Genomic DNA, 18,291 nt, shown 5'->3' with positions numbered 1-18,291 from the left:
CGCTGGGAGGAGGCGCAGGTCGGTGCTCGGGGGCCGCGCCCGGGGGAGCGGGGCCGGCTCGGGGCGGCGCGGCCGGCGGGGTGCGGGGAGCCGCGGGCTCCTGCGGGGCCTTCCCGGGGCGGAGGCGCCGCCGCTGCCGTGGGCCTGGGTGGGGGCGGCGCGTCCCGCGTGGTTGGGGGCTGGGGGCCGCGCACCGGGGGGAGCAGGAGCTTCCCTGGCAGCGCCGGTTCCCGGGAGCGCCGCTCCGGGTCCTGGGAGCCGGCGTCGTGCGGCGATGGGAGGTGCTGTGGCCGCTCGGCCGGGGCACGGCCGGGAGGGACAGCGGCCTCGCCACTCGCCCCGGGTGCGGGGCGTCCGGGGGACACGGGTGTGTTTTATTGAAAGACATTCACAGGATCAGTTAGGTTGGAAAACACCTTTGAGACCATCGAGTCCGACCTGTGACCGAACACCACCGTATCAACTAAACCATGGTACGAAGTGTCACGTCCAGTCTTTACTTAAGTGCCTTTATGGACGGTGGGTATTTTTTCATAGTTTTTACAGGTACAGGTGTGTGGCCTGTCTGAGTAACACGTCTCTAATCTGCAATGTAGTTATAATTTATTTTACAGATTGTCCGGAAGTAGAAAATATCACTTGGAAAGTGTAAAATGAAGTCAGTGCTTGACTCCCAGGACTGTCAGGCGTTTGTTCCACTGTACTTCTGCGTAACTGCGGACACCTCTACACACAGTATTTTAATAGATAGCTCAAAACTTGTGGTTCTGATTAAGCAGACTTTAAAATGAGAACATTTGTTTGGGTGATTAAAAGAAAGCCTTTCGAGGGGTCTCTCTGAAGTGTTCAGGGGAGATACTGTTAAGAGGATATGTGTGTTTCTGTGCTTGCTTTCACTAGGAATATCAGTTTTTGATAAAGACTGATCAGAGTGCTCAGTTGACCCACTTGTCCTTGTCTGTACAAAAGTTTAGGGTGATTAAGTCTCTGTAAGTTGTTGAGAAGAGTGGTGGCTCGTTCAGTGCTTACTCAGCAAAGTGGTCTGACTGTGCTCCATGGTTGGTTTGATCGGTGACAAGGCACATAAACATAATTACATTTTTATAGTAAGTCTTGCCACACATAAAGGTAAGTGTTAGAAAGAAATTCCCAAATTTAGGAGTTGAGTTTGGGAAGAAGGCAAGGAAGGACAGCGCTGACTGGTAAGATAGCAAATAGTTTAGTACCTTAGGCATTGTTTTAATGGTATTAAATACATTGCAATATTGGAGTTATTTTTCAAAAATTGTCCTAATTTCTGTGGTTCAGATCAGTTACTTGTGATGTGGAAGTAAGGTTGGTATCTGTGTTCTAGGTAGAAGTTTTTGTGGTATTACGAAGACAGAGTAAATTAAAGAAAGTGTCACTTTTGAAGCATTTTGGTTCTTGTGTTTAAAACTGCTGCAAGGTGAATGAATGTGCTTTCATGTACAAAGGCACGTGCTGTAGCAGATGGCCTTCAACGAAGTGGTGAAACTGCAATTTCAAGGCTGATTTTTGTTGTTGTAGAGTTCTGTTTGTGTCTGAGGGTGAATTGGGATCCCTGTGTTCTAAGTGGGCACAAGCAGTTGTTTGTTCAGCATTCACACTGAGCATTGGGAAATGGTGGCCACTTAAATGCGATCCCTGCCCCGAATAAACAGTGTTTGTTTAGTCTTGGTGATCACTGTGCAGCACTTGCTGAATGAAGGAACCCACTGGTCACACACTTATGTCCGTGACTACTCAGGGAAAATTCCTGGTTGAGGCTGTTAAATACACTTTTAAAGCCCAGTAAAGAAAGCCTAGAACTTACAGAAATAGAATATGCACCTCTTTTTGGAAAGGGACTACTGTCTAAAGTCAGTAGTGGTAGCATGAGAAAGAAGCTAAGTGATTTTTGTCATTTAAATTTTAACTGTAGAAACTAATGTTCGGGATTTAGTTTTTCAGTTTTTGGGAGTGAGGGAAAGACTTTAAAATATGTACATAACAGCACCCCACAGTTTTCTTAAAAAAAAAAAGAAAGCTAATGATTGGTAAAATAGTACAAAATAGGTATTGGAGATATAAGTTAGTGTTAATTTGATGACATTGCAGTATAACAGCTGACAAAATGAGATAGTTTTGGCTTAGAGGATACAGATTAAAGTTTAAATCCTCTGTAACAGTATTCTACAGGACTGAGAATAAAATGTGAAATGTCTGTGTTGGCTGAACATTTAAATGTATTTGATGGAAGGAAGATGATTTGTCTGTTGGACAGCGTGTGTGGACTCATTCATGGGTCATTTATAATCTTTAAAGCTTTGGGGAAATACTGGCTTGATTCATAAGAATAAAGCATTCACAAGTACTTTTGTGACCAGATGTGTTGGTGCAGCAAAGCTTTTTAAGGATAAAGGTTAAGACTTTTGGTGTTAGGTTTCACAAGCTAGAAAGTTTTTAAGTGGTGGTCTGTGAGGTCTCTGGGAGTCATTCACAGTTGCATAATACTTTGCAAATTCTTTAGCTAGTAAACCTGATTCAGCCTGCTCCTAATTCTGGAATGGCTACAAGTAGAAACATGAAAAGTCGAGGTGGGTGTGCTGGTGATGAGGGATCTTGAGGGCTCATAGCTGGTTATTAGTCCATTGATAAGACAGTGGTTCCCAACCTTTGTTCCAATTTTACATACAAAAACAGAACCAGAGGAAACACTGAATATTGAGAACATAATCTTACTTAAAGGGTGAGAACAGAGAGGATGGAGGCTTTCTCTTCACAAGGAGCTGCACAGAGAAGACAAGGGACAGTGGCTACAAATTGCACCAGGAGAGGCTTCACTTGATACAAGAAAGACTCTTTTAACAGGGAGAATCATCATTCACTGGGAAAATTTCCTTAGGAACATGATGGAGCCGCTGTTACTGGAGGCTTTCAGGATATGTTAGGACAGGGTGCTAGGTAATTTATCTCATCTAGGCTCCTTTTCTCATGGGAGACCAGGTGGTGTTGGAGGGTCCCTTCAAACCTGGACTATTATGTGATTTAATGATCATATAGTATAAGGTAACAACCATTTTGTATAGATGCTGAAATTTTTTACTGATATTTACTGCAGTCAGTGTGCAGCCAGACTTTAGTCCCATTTAGGGGGAGGTGGTTATAAGTTAAACACCAAACCATCTCCAAAACAAAGCAAGGAGCACCTTTTCATTGTCTGCCACACTGCAGTAAGGGAAAATAATTGTAAACTTTCTTCCTTTCAGATTAGTTTACTTCTGATAAACTTCAGTGGCCTAGAAGACTTTTGGGTGGAGATGTCCTTGGTTTGTGAGTCATGGCATGGGATTGGGTGGAGGAGGAGTTGGGGAGGGTCCCGTTGACACGTGTGTCCCTTCCTGCTGGAAGTCCTGGACCAAGAGTAGCAGAATTGGTGTTTTACTTCTGAGGCTTCATGTCATTTGAACATATATGAGGTTTGCTGTTGCACTCTCAGCAATGTAATGGCTTTAAAAGCCTCTTGTGACGCTGTTGATGAAAAGTGGAGAAGAGCTTCTTACACTGCTAGCACAGCAAGTAGCTTTCTGTGTGTTGTGGGTCACTGTCCAAAGATGTAGTAGAAGTTATCCAGTGTGATAAATTCAGTTGAACTTGTTGTGCTTCAGGCTATTCAGCAGTGGCATCCAGGGACTGGAAGTAGATTCTACATTTGTGCCTAGGTGATGCACACACTAAAACTCCTCCAAGTCTTAGAGGTCTATAGAGTTCACAATTAAGGAAATAGTATGCACATGGGTGTATTAAGAGCTAGTGCCCTTGTGTTGTACTTAGTATTGTACCAAGAACTAGTGCCAAAAAACATTGCTGCTTCAATGTGCTTGAGGCAGGGAGATGTCCTTTGAACACAGCAATTTTTAATCTCTCTGCTTTTTTGACAAGCTTTCACTCTTTTGAATGTTTCCTCTTTTCAGGTCATCTGAAACAAACATATCCTTAGTATCAGTTGTTTTTTTAAAAGCCAGACCAAACTTTATTGTATTAAATACTAAACCTCAGATTTTAGGTCACATAGAATTTTTTATCCAGGATAGTTTAAGATGATGGCTGTCACAGGCTTGACCAGAAAACCCCCGAGTAAGTGATGTGATTCATCCTGTGTTACGTTGTGCTGTAATGCAGCCTCAATTTTAACTATGACTTTTGGTTGCTGTGAAAGATGCTGGAGAGTTTCTGCAGAGTTAGTTTCTCATCAGTGTCCAGATCCATTTGGGAACCAAACTCATGTGATTTTCATTTAAACTCTTGGCCTTCCTTTGCTGTTCAGCATTTGTAAAACAAGGACCATGTTACTTTTGGTTTTCTGAAGCAAATATATTTTCTAGTTCAATCAGACTTTGAAAAATACTTTCAAATAAAAAAAAATTAAATTTTTTTTTTGGTGACTTGGTGGTTTTGAGTTTAGATGTAGTTTATTAATTAAAAAAAAAGGAAGAAGAGGCCCTATTTCTTTCAAGCATTGGTTAGAGAATTCCAGTTCCAGGCAGCATATCATAATTCTGATCTTGCATATTGCTAGTGGCTTGCTTTGCATAGAAACTCAAAAAAAAAAAAAAATCTGTTGGTTTTAAGAAGGTAAAAATAATTTCTCTGCTGTAGAACTTACTGTTTTTGCTTTATTTCTTTGAGGAAGCTAAACTTTGTCTGTAGGAGTAATTTGGAAACAAAACATGAAATACACTAATTGAGGAATGTCTTAGGCAATTGCTAGGTTGTTATAAATACTTAGTCATCAAATAGTTAAGCCTTCTATGAGTAATTGTTTACCAATATAAAGGCTGAATGATGTCTGTTCCTGAACTGATAAACTAAACTGTTTGTGGTGTATTAGTGCATAATGTGGTGATGAGACTGAATGTGATTTTTGTGATGGTGTAGAAAGCTTGCTTGTTTTGTAATAAGTGGGACTGGATTTGTAGTGGGCTTCATAAATTGTTGGGTTTATGTCACAGACTTGGATTCAGAAATTCCTGTTGACCTTGTGGGTTTTCTCCTGCCAGATGCTGTCAGGATTTGTTACCAGAAGTTTTTGTTCAACTGGTGTTAACAGTACAGTTATATTGCCAGCCTGTGCTACAGACACAGTCAGTCTTCATGAAACCTGTTATTTTGTATTGCATGGCAAGAGATACCAAAATTCAGTTCATTGGCTGCTTTTACATGATGTACTTGGGTGCTGAAAATCAAGCTTTTACAGTTCCTATGTGTTGTGTAACTTTTTGCAGTGAAACATGAAGAAAAATATTTTGTAGAAATATGTTATTACAAAAAGATAATCTGGTAAGATGTTTTTCATTTTCTGTCTTGTGCTTGAAATGCTATCAACTTGTCTTATTTAGTGTTTTGAATGGGATAGAGCAAGATGGATTTGTTATATTCAGTATTATTTGAAAAATACAGAAATGGTGTTTTTTTCACGTGGTGACTTTTTCCCCTCTAGTTTTCTGTTCTTCTTTAATTTTTTTTCTTTTACTAGCTCGCTTACCTATCACAGAATCATACTGGGTTTGTTTTTATTTTGCCCAAAAGCAGTGAGGTTTAGTTACTTCAGTAAAAGACCTGTTGGGTAAAGAGTGCATAGAACTGTTTTAGCCATTGAACTATAGGATCATTGTGGCATCTCCATCTTGTTTTGCATAAGGAGAAGTCTTCAGTGCCTAGAACTACAATAATATGCTTTGTGTTCATGAAAGTGTAATGCTGAAACAAACCAGAACACAGGATTTTGAACTGTTCAGGTTTGTGAGACAGCATGTGGTTAGTGTTCTGGAAAGCTTTCAGGTGTAGTTCTGGGAAGACTGAAAATGCAGTCATCAAATGTTTTCCTTACTCTAGAAGTCTTGGCCATCTCATTGCAGTAAAATACTCCATCTTAGCAACAGTTGCTATGTGTGACTACCTTTTTAAGCTGTCAGTACCATTTTAAGATGTTAAGAGCTCTGCAGTGTTCTGCTGATTCACCTCCTACGCCTGTGAGACTTGACTGTGCAGCTTAAGACTTCCATTTTACAGAGAAAAAATAATGAGGATTTTATTGAAGGGGTGTCCACAGAGTTAGAAACTGCCATCAGCACAGCCAGAGAAGAAATGGGGCTTGTATTTTGTGGTTTTCTGGTGTGGATGATCTGTTCTCATTGAACAGGAAAAAAGATACCAGTTGTGGCCATATATCATAAAACTAGAACATAAGCTGCATGGAACAATTTACTTCACTGCTGGTGCAGCACCAGGGTAAGTATAAAGAAAATAGGAACCTTTTAGTGTGGGGCCCAAGTGTGTTTGTGTTTATTCTGCTTCACAGCTGGCCAGAGCCTTGTGAGGCAGGCTGGTCTAACGAAACAGGCACCATGAGTCCTTCTCTGCAGCATCCTGAAACTTCCCTGCCACTTTGATCACGGTGGTTTTCTTAGAACTGCAGTAGGAAGAGCCAAGTGGTGGATTGGTTTGGTTTTTCCCTCTATAACTGGCCCCTTCTGCTTGCTTATTCAGTTAATGCGTTTTTGGTGTTTGATAGATCTCCTTTGGTTTGCTCTGGGGTTTTTTTTTGTTTTGCTTACTAGTGTTGCCTGGAAATTAGAGGGGGCTTAGTGTGTTTGGTGATCACCTATCAGCAGGTTCCAGTTGGTACCCCGCTGATGCACAAACATCATCTTGGTGAGCTTTGCTGAGGAGCCGTGGCCAGCGCCTTGCGTGTCTTAGCAACAGTTGCTGTGTACGGCTGCACCGAGACTGCTGGAAGAGATACAGACCCTCTTCCCTGCCATAGACATTTTAAGGCTTTAAAGCTTATGTTCATGGATTCCCACCATCCATTTTTCTTTTCTACTGTCTTACACACAGTAGTTCTGAGAATTATTTAAAAAAAAAATTAAACTTTGGCTATGCTCTCACTCTGCTGATGCTGAGTGGTTTTATTTCTGTACAAGTTAATGTTTTATAGGCATTTAACCACCTGTGGCACAAACACGGGCTTTGAGTTTCTCAAGGAGAAACAGCTATAAATGTTACATTGATTGTTGTTTACTGGTATTTTGCAATGTTATTGCCTAGACAGGTTGAAGAAAAATGAAAGTCTGTGTGGTTTCAGAAATGGAGAGAAAGTGATGCCTCGTGAGGTCTGTTAGGTATCACATCACATTGCAGGTGCAAGGCCCGAGTCCATTTCAGAGCTGCTGTCTCAGAAATAAAGCTGGCATGGAAAGTTATTCGTAGATGTATGGCTGTCATGACCTCCTTTTCTAAAGGAAAGCTACAACCTGCTCTGACAATCCTTAATGTCAAAATGGCATAATTTGTAATGCTCATTGTCAGTGTCAGCTGTCACTGAGCAAATAAGCATAAAAAAGAAAAGCTGTCTCTCTCTGTCCTGAAGATCTTTATATCATGTGTTGATGTGGGGAGAGAAGAGATGAGAAAACAGGGAGGTGAAGGGGACATGTGGAGCAGTTCTTGCAAGCTGCGGTCACTACAGGCTAATTGTCCAGTCATTTTTTAGGCTTTTGTGTACATCCTGCTAGAAGGCAATTTGGAAGAGAGCTTTGGTGGATGTAATTCAGCTTTGAATTTTGGTAGAAGTTGCTCATAAATAAGGAATAGGACGTGAGAAATTTGGAGGGGTTGGAAGAGGTGGAGGGTAGAGGTTCGGGATGATAGCTGAGTGGTGGAGATTCAGGCCCACACTAGAAACTTGCCAGAAACTTGGACCTTCATTTGCTCTGATTTCTTCACCAGCAGCAATAATAGGTTGAAACATTTTTATGGCTGTGAAGCTTTGATATCTGGTTTGGAAAAGTGCTGTGAGTTGTACTGAAAAGTGTTTCTCTTTGCTGTGAAGACATTTTAACAGAGAAGAAGGGTTTGGTGTGTAACTTTGTGTTGTCTAGATTTAAACCTCGCTGATGTGAAGGCCCATCTGTGGGAGGATTGTGTGCTAAGAGCTCAGATCTTCAAGTGTCTTGGTTTATAATACAACTCTAGTGCTAAAGGGGTGCCTGGCATGAAAAAATATATCTTGCAAGCAGGCATAGCTTAAAAAGAATTTACTGTCTTCCTAATGGTGGTCGTTGTCTTCAGCTGTGCTAGGCAAAATGTGGACACGTGTTATTTGGGTTGCTGCCAAACCAGTTGCTTTACCTTAAAAAATAATCTTTGGTGGTAGTTATATCAAGTCAGTGGATTACTGCAATCCAGCTGTAAAAACAGTGTCAGTGCATGATATTAGTGCCCTTAAAATGTTACTGCCCTAAGACAGTCACTGCACCGTGGTTTTGAATGACCATAAGGAGAGCAACATGGTTTTTTGTTTTTTGGTTTTTTTTTTTTCCTCCTCCCAGAGACCACAGAACTGGTTAATTTAGTGTTCAAAAGGAAGATGGGAAATTTTTGTGTATTTGTTTGGCTTTCCCCTGTGAGTGAAATAGGAATTGGAATAGGAGGTTGCAATATGTAGATGTTTGAGCAGAGAAATGTAAAACAACTGTTTACAGTGGTTTTAGCCCATGTGAATCAGTTTAAATATAAAAGATTAGTTAAAATATAAACATATCTCTTGATAGTAAAGGGGAGGACCTGATCAAGGAGAATTATTTCTACCTACTGTTTCAAAATAAGAGAGTTGCCACACTTGTCTCATGTTGCATCGTAATTCATACTGAACAGTCTTACTTTCATAGCTATTTATGATTAAAATTTCGGCTTTGAAAGTTCTTAATATGATGATGTTGCAAGATCTGAATTTTCTCTTTTTAATGTTTTTACCTTCTTTTAAACTTCTATCAGTCACTAACACTGATATTTTGATAAGATGAAGTAAGAAGTGAATAGGTTTGTCACTGCAGATGGGGAATATTCACTAAAGGATAGTGGGTTGAGTTTAAAGAGCTGAAGGCAGATTTGGTTTTGGAGGTTTATTAAAGAAACCAACCAACCAAAAAAACCAGTTGAATAAAACAGTAGATCCTTGGCAGTGTACTTGGTTAAAGAGTTGAATGCAAGTAGACTCAGGAGGGCAAATGGGTATATGGCATCTTCATGATCCAAATTCACAGTGTCAGACCGCAAGGTCTGGATTGCTTGACCTCCTGTATTTTGCAGACCATTAAACTGCAGCAGGTTTCCCCCTGTGTTGAGCGTAACTTTTATTTGCCCACTTGTTTGATTCTTACTAAAGCTGTTAAAATATGTGAAAAGAGAATAAATCCAGGTGTGCATTCTATGTTGGGCTGTAGTGAGAGAGTGGGAAAGTGGAGGCAGAGTATAACTGAGGGTATGTGCTTGCAGTTTCCAGGTGACAAGACATGATGTCTGAACAGAGCAAATGACCTTTGCATATTCTCTGCAGAGAAATGGAGGTTTTTATATTTTTAAGTAGCAAAATTGTCATTTGCAAACTAAGCTATGCAAGAGGATGTGGTGGGCTAAATGGGGGTGTTTGTTGAGAGAAATATGGAGCACCAGTTGTTTCTTGGAAGGCAAGTGCATGCTTAGGTACAGAGTGTAGTCTGCTGCAGTGACTTCTTGGGGGTTTTACTGCCCCAGTTGAGATAACTGATGGTGCCTTCCAGCTGACTTTTCTCTTCTGTGTCGTGTTGCTGGTACTGACCTGCCCTGTGCTGACCTGAGGTTTACTCCTATTTTCAAAGTGCCTTTGCAGGCTCAGTGTTAGTGGTTGAGCTTGTGGCCTCCAAGGGAAGCAAGATTTGGCAGATGTTGTTACCTTCACCTCCATTGTACTAAAGTTTCGTGCTTTTCTGGGGAGCTCTTGTCTGTGGAATGACTTTCATTGTAAAAATCTGCCAGTGATTTAGCTCATGCTCTGTTTTCCTCAGGTGATCCTTGCAACAACAGTGAGAAGAGGCAAAGCTGTGTAGTACATTATGGAGTTTTTTTTACTGTTGAAGCGTGGGGATGTCAGTTGACAGTGGCTGAATATGAGCCAGCAGTGTGGCCAGGTGGCCAAAAAGGCCATCTTGGTTTGTGTGTGTGGCCAGCAGGGCAAGGGCCGTGATCACCCCCTTGTACTCAACACTGATGAGGCTGCACCTCAAATCCTGTGTTCAGTTTTGAGCCTCTCACTGCAAGAAAGACACTGAAGTGCTGGAGTGTGTCCAGAGAAAGGCAGCAAAGCTGGTGCAGGGTCTGGAGCACAGGTCTGACAGGAAGCAGTTGAGGGGGCTGGGGGTGTTCAGCCTGGAGAAAAGGAGGCTCAGGGGGACCTTATCACTCTCTATAGCCACCTGAAAGGAGGCTGTATGCAGGTGGGAGTCTGTCCCTTCCCCCACGTGACAAGGGACAGAATGAGAGGAAATGGCCTTAAGTTGTGCCAAGGGAGGTTTAGATTGGATATTTGAAAAAATTGTAAAGCATTGAAACAGGCTCCCCAGGAAAATGGAGTCACCCTCCCTGGAAGGGTTCAAAAACCACTTGGCTATATATGGCACTTGCAGACATGGTTTAGTGGTGCACATTGTGGTGGAGCTGGGTTGATGGTTGAACTTGGTGATCTTACAGGTCTTTTCCAACCTTAATGATTCTATAATTCTATGTTGGTATTTGTCTGTTTTCTTCATGGTAATTAGAAAGTAAAAAAGGGTATTTTTGCATCTTCTGAACAACACGCACACCCCCACATGCACCCAGAAAATCCCATCTGTGTGGTTGCTTTGGCAACGTTTCATTTCAGTAAGAATTATTTAATGTAGTCACCTTTTTTTACAGATGATGACTTTGATCAGTTTGATAAGCCTGGTGCAGAAAGGTCTTGGAGAAGAAGAGCTGGAGATGATGACTGGGACAGGTAGGTAGAATATTTTCATGTTCGCTTTCTGATGAATTTCAATGCTGAATTGCATTGTTCTGTTTTCCCCTTCTGGCATTTTGTACTGTAACATTTAGAACAGTGCACATTTAGATACTAATGAAGATGTTGGTTGTTTTGCATGTGTCAGCCAATGCTAGATCGTGCCAAACATGTACTTGCCTTGAGGAATATAGAGCATTGTGAAGAGGTGCCATTTAAAATTGGATAAGTACTACGTATTTATGGTGTGTAATTTTGCAATTAATGTTCTGGTTTTCCTTTTAAATATTTAGTAGACCTTGGTGGTTTACAGAGTTAGAATTTGCTAGTACTTGAATTTGCCCAACTTAATTTTTAATTTTTTTTTTTTTACTTGATGTTTAAGTTCTTATCCTCAAAGTTCTACTTCAGTTTTAAATCGGGGAAGAGGTGGAGAGCTTAGGCATGGGCTTCTTCAACAATATCACTGTTTTAAAGATTGAGAAGAGTGTGTGCTTTGGGTTATTTTGGGGAAGAATGTGTGTTCTTTTATGTGACAGGAATCAAGCTGCTAGCTAGACTGGTCTACTCTTTCTGGGAGAAAACTTTTCACTTGTTTCTGTTATTTTTCTATGATTCCTTTTTAGTAATAGACTTGTTCAGACTTTACCAGTGGTTTCACTCTAAAAGGGAGAAAAAAATACTCCAAATAGATTTCTGTCTTCTCTAATAATCACTCAAGTGACTGTAGTAAACAAATTTTACTAAGTAGTTTTCCACTGAGCTGAGCCCTTGGAGTAAATCAACTGCTCTACATTTATTGTCATTCCAGAGGCATTCAGTTCCTCCTCTGTGCTTTTCTGCTAGGTTAAGTGGGTAGTTTTCATTGCTGCAGGAGGTGAGCATATGACTGAGGAATTTGGACAGTAGCTCCAGTATATACAGGGTGTTCTGCTGTTTGCTGGTGAGCAGTGTCTGCTCTCTGTCAGGCCAGTACAGCTCTTAGAGGGTTGGATGCTGAACTGCATTGAGGAACTGCTCTGGTTTGAGAGGGTAATTAAAAGAACTTGCTCGGGGTGGGTCACTCCTGTGCTGCCTTCCATCCCCAGGATGGGTTATTCAGAAACCTTAAAATCAGTCTTAGAGGCAGAATGTTTTGTATTAGAATATTTTCTGAACTTCTGGCCTTTGCTGACTTTGTGGTGTGAATGGGTGGGCTCTTAGCTGCTGACTGGTCACATTTGGTTTTAGCTGCCCTACTCATCACTTGAGAAAATTTGGAAGAGTCAAGCAGCTGTTGCATCGGAAATTGGAAGCTTTTACCCAGTAGTAAACTCCCTGTGCAAAGCTGGTTTTAATAGGGCTTGAGAGCAGTTCTAGAGTATTTTCACCAAGCTGAGACTTTGAAGTATACAAGGACTTAGTTTTAGAGAAAAAAAATTAATTTGTGTTTATTGTTAGCTGCATTTATTTAAGAGAGATGATAAAAAATTCGATAGTGAAAATGTGAGGGAAGTGGTTTTAGGTGCAAAGCGGAAGATTCCAGACTTCCATCTTGCTGTCATTTCAGAAATTTTATTTTACAAGTGTATCTAATAAAATATTATTTGCATGTGTTGGAATATTTTTTTAATTAAAAAAGTCTTTGGAAGTGTTGAGTTTTATGAGTGTCTTGGCAATTACAAATGCTGTACATGGATACGTTGCCTATTGTAATTGCTTGGGGGTTTTACCGACTGGCCTAATTCAGTAAAGGACATGGTTTCTTGAAGATGGAAGAAGGGCTGGATGAACACAGTAGTCTGTGTTTTAATCCTTCATGCTTTGTTTTCAACTGAAGCAACATTTGAGGGGGGGAGATGAAGGAGTTCTGTTAGTCACAGATCTTCATCAACCATCAGCTCTTGCTGTGTTGTTACACAGTAAGGCTTGACTGAGTCCCATCCCCCAGTCACTTAAATAATTTTAAATTTTCCAATCTCTGTCCTTTCTCAAGCCCTGGGGGGTGTTAACTGAGATTTGGAAGGCCCCAGTTATTTGGGAGTACAAAATGTAATATTGTTCTTGGAGAGTTTTTCCCATTTTTTACAGTTTCTTTTCCTGAAACATTTGTGTCCTTGCTACTGCTCATGTTTAATGAGGCATGCTCATGAAACTGGAGGCCTAAGTCTGATGTCTTTATCATGTTAATTTATACATTTATCTACATTAAGTAGCCCAAAGCTTGGGTTTGGGATAAACCTGCATTTCTGGTGCTCTTCTTCAAGATGACAGGGCTGATTTAGTAGTTGACTTCTACTGAAATTCACTTGGTTCAGACCCTTCTTTGAGATTACTAATTTCTCTATGCTGGCAGAAAACTTTCCACTTTTTACTGTCTGCTTTTTTTGTTATTTTTTTCCTTATTTGGGAAAGCTAAATTTATTCAGTGAGGAAAATGTTGGGTGTTGGGGGTTGAGGAGGGGGAAGAAAATCAGTCTCTTTCTTTTGAGAGCAGCAAACCCAAAATTATCTTAACCCAAAATTTCTTGTGGGTTTGGAAAGACTTTTGTCTTGATGATAGTGAGGGTGAGTTGCCTTTATCATAGACGTGTACTTTTATTCACGTTTATTTTATGTGGATTTGTGTGATAGCAGATTACAACCATTCATTTTTGTCTGTTCTTCTCAGCTAGCCTAGTATCTGGGGTTTTTTTGTTTGCTTTGTTTTCTTTGTGGTTCTTTTGTTTGCTTTCTTTTTAATGCTCAGATTTAGTCCTTGTGGTCCCCCTTTTTTCTAATAGGTAACTTTTTCTAACAGATAACTTGTGTACTTGAAAGGAGCTTGAGATAGTTCCACTATATGGTGCAGTCTTTTCACTGTTACTTTGCTTATTCAAAAAGTCAAAAATGGTCATTTTTCTTCTAATTTATCGATGAAAATACTGAATGACATTGAATATTTTAATATGTTTTGATGGGTATCCTTTCCTGATACAAACTTCATTTATATCCTAGTGTTAATTTTTTTGACTGTCAAGCAATAGGCCAGAGTTTCTAAAAATCTATAATATGTTTGCAGTTACTTCTAGCGATCAAATGTTAATCTTTTTCTGAGTAACCACATCAAGGATGCTTTTTTAGTAATATGCTAAATAGCCCTAGCTATGTTTAGATAATTAATTTATATCTTTCTTTTCCACTCCTTTCCTTAATCTGAATTTCTTGCTACCTGAACTTGGTTTTTGTCTTTAAATGCTGCTATAACATATGCTCTTGCCATCTTTTGGAATTTCTCTAGTGCAGTTTTATTAAAAGCCGTCAGTGGCAAACCATGTGCTGGGAAATATTTTCAAACCTTTTGATGCATTTGTCAGATTACTGGCAGTTGAAGAGATTAGTGATTTTTTTTTTTTTTTTTTTTTTAGAGACAAAATTGAAGTAGGAAATTTTTCTGCAACCATTTCTGTTACATAGAGTTTCCTGTCTCAGAATGAAGAGGCTTAAGTTCTAGTCAGTTTGCTCTTTGGAATGTATGATATGTCTTACCTCCTGATTTTTGTTTAATATTACATTGAGCACAAAACAATTGCTATTAGTTAATGTTCAGCCATTCCTGGAACTATTTGTGATCAATAACCGTGGATAAATTCTGTGTACTGATGATAATGTCCTATTTAGGGCTTCTTCAGTGTATCATTTGTTCTTTCCTAGCCCATAAGATTTTTACACCACCCCTATGCCTCCTTCCCTCCCATCTGTACAGTAATCAGCACTGAAAGAGATGTATCCATCTGCAAAACCAACTGATTTATGTTTTGGCTCCCCATTTTCAAGTATTTGCCATGTAGTCCTAAGGAACTCATAGAAATTACTTTTCATATAGGCCATTCTCACTTGGGATGATTTGATTTTTATGTACTACCCTAAGGCATGGTGGTTTTTGTTTGTCTTTGATTTTTTTTAAGGTGTGCAGGTAGAAATAGTCTCCTCTTAAGGTACAACTCATATTTCAAATCACTGGCATCTCATTTTAGTATTGATATGCATATTGTAATACATGCTTTTGTCAGTAACAAGGGTTTATTATAGAAGGGGAATCTGTTTATCCCTGTTGCTAGATAACTCTTTCACTGAAGAAAGAGTGAAATTAAGCAGCTGTTCTAAAGTTTAACACACCTGGACTGTAGCTCCTTGAATTGAATCTTATTTATGGGGCAGGTGTCCTGTGATGGCAGAAGTTTTGTAAGACAGGTATTTCTGTGCTTCCTGAATTCTTGGGCACAATTACAGAACTGGGGAAACATGCATTTGATTTTGTCACCCTACAAATATCTGTTTGACCTTACCCTCAACTTGAGGAGGAGGGAATAAAGTGTTTATGAAAGATCAAGGCCTAAGCCTGGCCTTTAGGAAAGATCCAGGCTCCCAAGCCGGCTGGCTTCCCAGCTCTTTGTTGAGCTGCGGCTCGGGCCACAGGGGGACCTGTAGACTGAGTTTTGCCCACAGGGCATTCTTGTCTCACTTGCTTCCTCCCTGGGGAGCTGGAAGTCAGCAATTTGGACAGAATGAATTTGGACAGTGTGTCCAAATGGCCTTGGTGTGAAGGATCTAGAATGGCTGTGTTTTGGCTGGCTGTGCCTGTGCTTTGGCTAGGTTTCTCTGCTGTGTTTAGTTGAGGGGATATGGAAAGGGGAGCATATGGAAATGAAATGACTGTGCAATAGCAGACTTATTTAATATGTATGGCCTGTTGTTTCAGTAAAAATTTTTATTCCCTGAATGCTTTGCTAAAAGAGGCTTTGTGCTGTCTTGGCAGCAATTCTTCTCGAGGCAGTTTTTTAAGGCGCATGCCCTGTAAGGTGTTTGGTTTTGTTTTCTAAGGTTCACCTTGTTAAATTTGTTACTGTTTTCCAGTGAGCTTGATGATGACTTGCTTGGAGAGGATTTACTAACTGGAAAAAAGGTAAGAGATGTGTAGTAAAGTGAATTGTTGCAGACATTAAAATGTGAATGTTATTCAACTTAACCAGTTCAGGTTTGGTCTCGTGTGTTTTACAGTCACCTCCCCAAAGCCTGACAGCCACAGGTACCTGAGATCTTCCTTACTGCCAGAGCATTCTGCACTCAGGGCTCTGTTTCCTTCTGTGAAATACCTTTAAGTGTTGCTTTTAAAAATAAAACTTACAGGAAAATTTTTTTTCAACCCAGCTACGTCTGCTGAATGCTAATTAGCATGATGAAGAATTTAATCCAAATGCCAGTTTCCTGCCTATTAAAAATCACTTGTCAGAATACCAGCAGTATTTACCAGAGAATAAATAAAAAAGCAGTCAGTGTTGTCTGTGAAAGTTCGCACATGGTGTGTGTGATCTGCTACGTTGCTGTCTGATGAGTAGGCAGAGGATTTCCCCTTTTAAAGTGAGGGGAAAAATATGGGAGCAGCTAAAACTGGGGAACATAAACAAGTTCTCCTCATGTCTGCTCTTCCTTCTGGTACCTATTTCCAGAATTGAACTCTGTGAAAAGAACTAAATGTATCTTTGGATTTGCCAGGTATCTGTAGGAGAAGACAGGACTTCTGTTTAAAAAATCAAATCGACTGGTCACCTCTTTCGGTATTTTATCTGCGAAATGAACTCACTTTTAAAGTAATTTTAAAGGTTTTCATTGGAGACTAATAGGTAGTTAAAAAACCCAGCTTTATTAAGAGTTTATTTGTTGTAGTTTTTTATAACCATCCTCCAAATGTTGAAAGTTAGCTTCTTGAAATTATTCTATAAGCATTTCTATTAAAGATAGGAAGTTCCTTATTCTAATGTGCTGGTTTAAAGAGAACAAAACTCCAGGAGGATAATAGTTGTAGATGTTTGTTACACAGTTACCAGAACCATAAGCAATTAATTAGCATTGTATGTGTCTTTGTACTATGAATGGAGTTGATAAAGCCACTTACTTACCTTAAAAATTATATATGTGAATACTGACCAGTACTCGATTCTCCAGTGTATTATGGTTTTTTGTGCTTTTTCTATTCTTCTTTTTAGTTTGTCATGTCACAGGGCAGCATCTGTGGGTATGGACTCATATGGTGGGGTAATAATAGATTTCTCAGAAAGTTTTTCCCTGAGCTATTTAGGCTAAACTTCCATCTATTTAATCTCATCCCAGTACTTTTAGGTAAATCTGCCTTTGTGTGCCCTTTCTGGCCCTATTACTTTAAGGGTTGGAAATGTTGCTTAGCAAAAATGCAGTTACCTCTTCCAAGGGGGTAATTATTAAAAAAAACCCAAACCAAACCACATGAACGTTGTTTAATTTGACAGATTAGGAGGAGACACAGTATTTTCTTCTGGTTTGTTCTTCGCTTATAAACGAATAATGATTTTTCAGTTTTCTTTATTGTATCCTTTCCTCCAGTCTCCTATCTCAGCTCTCTAGAAGTTGCAGTTCATGCATTTTCTTGACTTGCCTAATGCATCAAGGTCACAAGGCTGTGTACAAACGCTAGCCTTTCTTCCTTCCTGGTCTGTCTTAAATTGTCATCTTTGGCTGTATTTGAGAAGGATCAGTGAAAAAAAATGTTGATAGGCAAGTCTGAGTTCTGTAAATATCTATAGGATTGTCAAAGGTGTATTTTAAGATTTATGATCTTGTGGTGTGTGTTTTTTCTTATTGAATTAGGTAATTTCTTTGATGATATGGTCTTAGTTTGGAATGTATTCTTCGTAAAAAATATTTACCGTTCAGTACTTAGTTTGTATCTTTTGTGTTCATGATTGACTTTTTCTGAAACCTAGAATCAGTCAGACTTGTCAGATGAAGAGCTGAATGATGATCTTCTGCAAAGTGACAATGAAGAAGAACAAGAATTTCGGTATTTCTCTCTTGAATCTTGTTTTGGATAACTCAAAGCTATGAATGACTACTATTACTGATACCTAATAACTACTAAACTAAAGTTACTGATATGTACTTAGAATGGTTTTGCTTTTTAGCTAGCCAGTTATTTAGTGATATATATATATAATGTATTCAGTAGCATTGTTAACATTTCAGTAAAATTATTTTTTATTTTGATCTAATAAATTTATTCAAATCTATAAAAAGCCTATGAGAAGAAATTGTCATCTACGGTGCATATAGAATTAATTATAAGCACTTACAGAGCTTGCTTTACTGCCTCAGTATTGCTTACTGTGGTAAGCTTCCTTCTCCTATATAGTCCTTTTCTGCCATCTTTCTTTTAGAAATTTCTCTTACCTCCTAAGATGCCAAGGAGGAAAATTTGTGACTTAAGTATTTGTGTACAATTACATAGCAGAAAATTTTGAACAGACTTAATGGGCTGGAGCAGGTACTGCCGTGGGAGTTTACTGAGGATCCTGCCCTATGAATACCCTGTGGTGATACAGCTCCACAGCTGAATTATGGGCGTTACAAGTCAAAATGAGTGTCTTCTTGTTTTTACTTGT

General features: G+C 39.6%; 1 protein-coding gene across 5 annotated transcripts in view; it reads left to right on the top strand.

Moving 5' to 3' along the window:
• Window positions 1–6,239: 6,239 nt before the first annotated feature.
• RBM33 (RNA binding motif protein 33) overlaps window positions 6,240–18,291 on the top strand; it is a 94,865-nt gene continuing 82,813 nt past the window's right edge. For all 5 annotated transcript variants that reach the window (XM_042044395.1, XM_042044396.1, XM_042044394.1 and 2 more), the window contains exons 1-4: window positions 6,240–6,291; window positions 10,777–10,855; window positions 15,734–15,782; window positions 17,617–17,693. In XM_042044395.1, coding sequence (XP_041900329.1) covers window positions 6,255–6,291; window positions 10,777–10,855; window positions 15,734–15,782; window positions 17,617–17,693 — 242 coding nt within the window. In that variant the 5' untranslated portion in view covers window positions 6,240–6,254. The remainder of the gene's footprint in view (window positions 6,292–10,776; window positions 10,856–15,733; window positions 15,783–17,616; window positions 17,694–18,291) is intronic.

This window comes from Corvus kubaryi, unplaced genomic scaffold (assembly GCF_017639235.1).
Source record: "Corvus kubaryi isolate FWS band 111438036 unplaced genomic scaffold, C.kubaryi_AGA036_p1.0 37398, whole genome shotgun sequence".
In the NCBI taxonomy this organism is placed as follows: Eukaryota; Metazoa; Chordata; class Aves; order Passeriformes; family Corvidae; genus Corvus; species Corvus kubaryi.
Note: the sequence above shows the minus strand (reverse complement) of the source record. Positions and strands in the feature narration are given on the sequence as shown.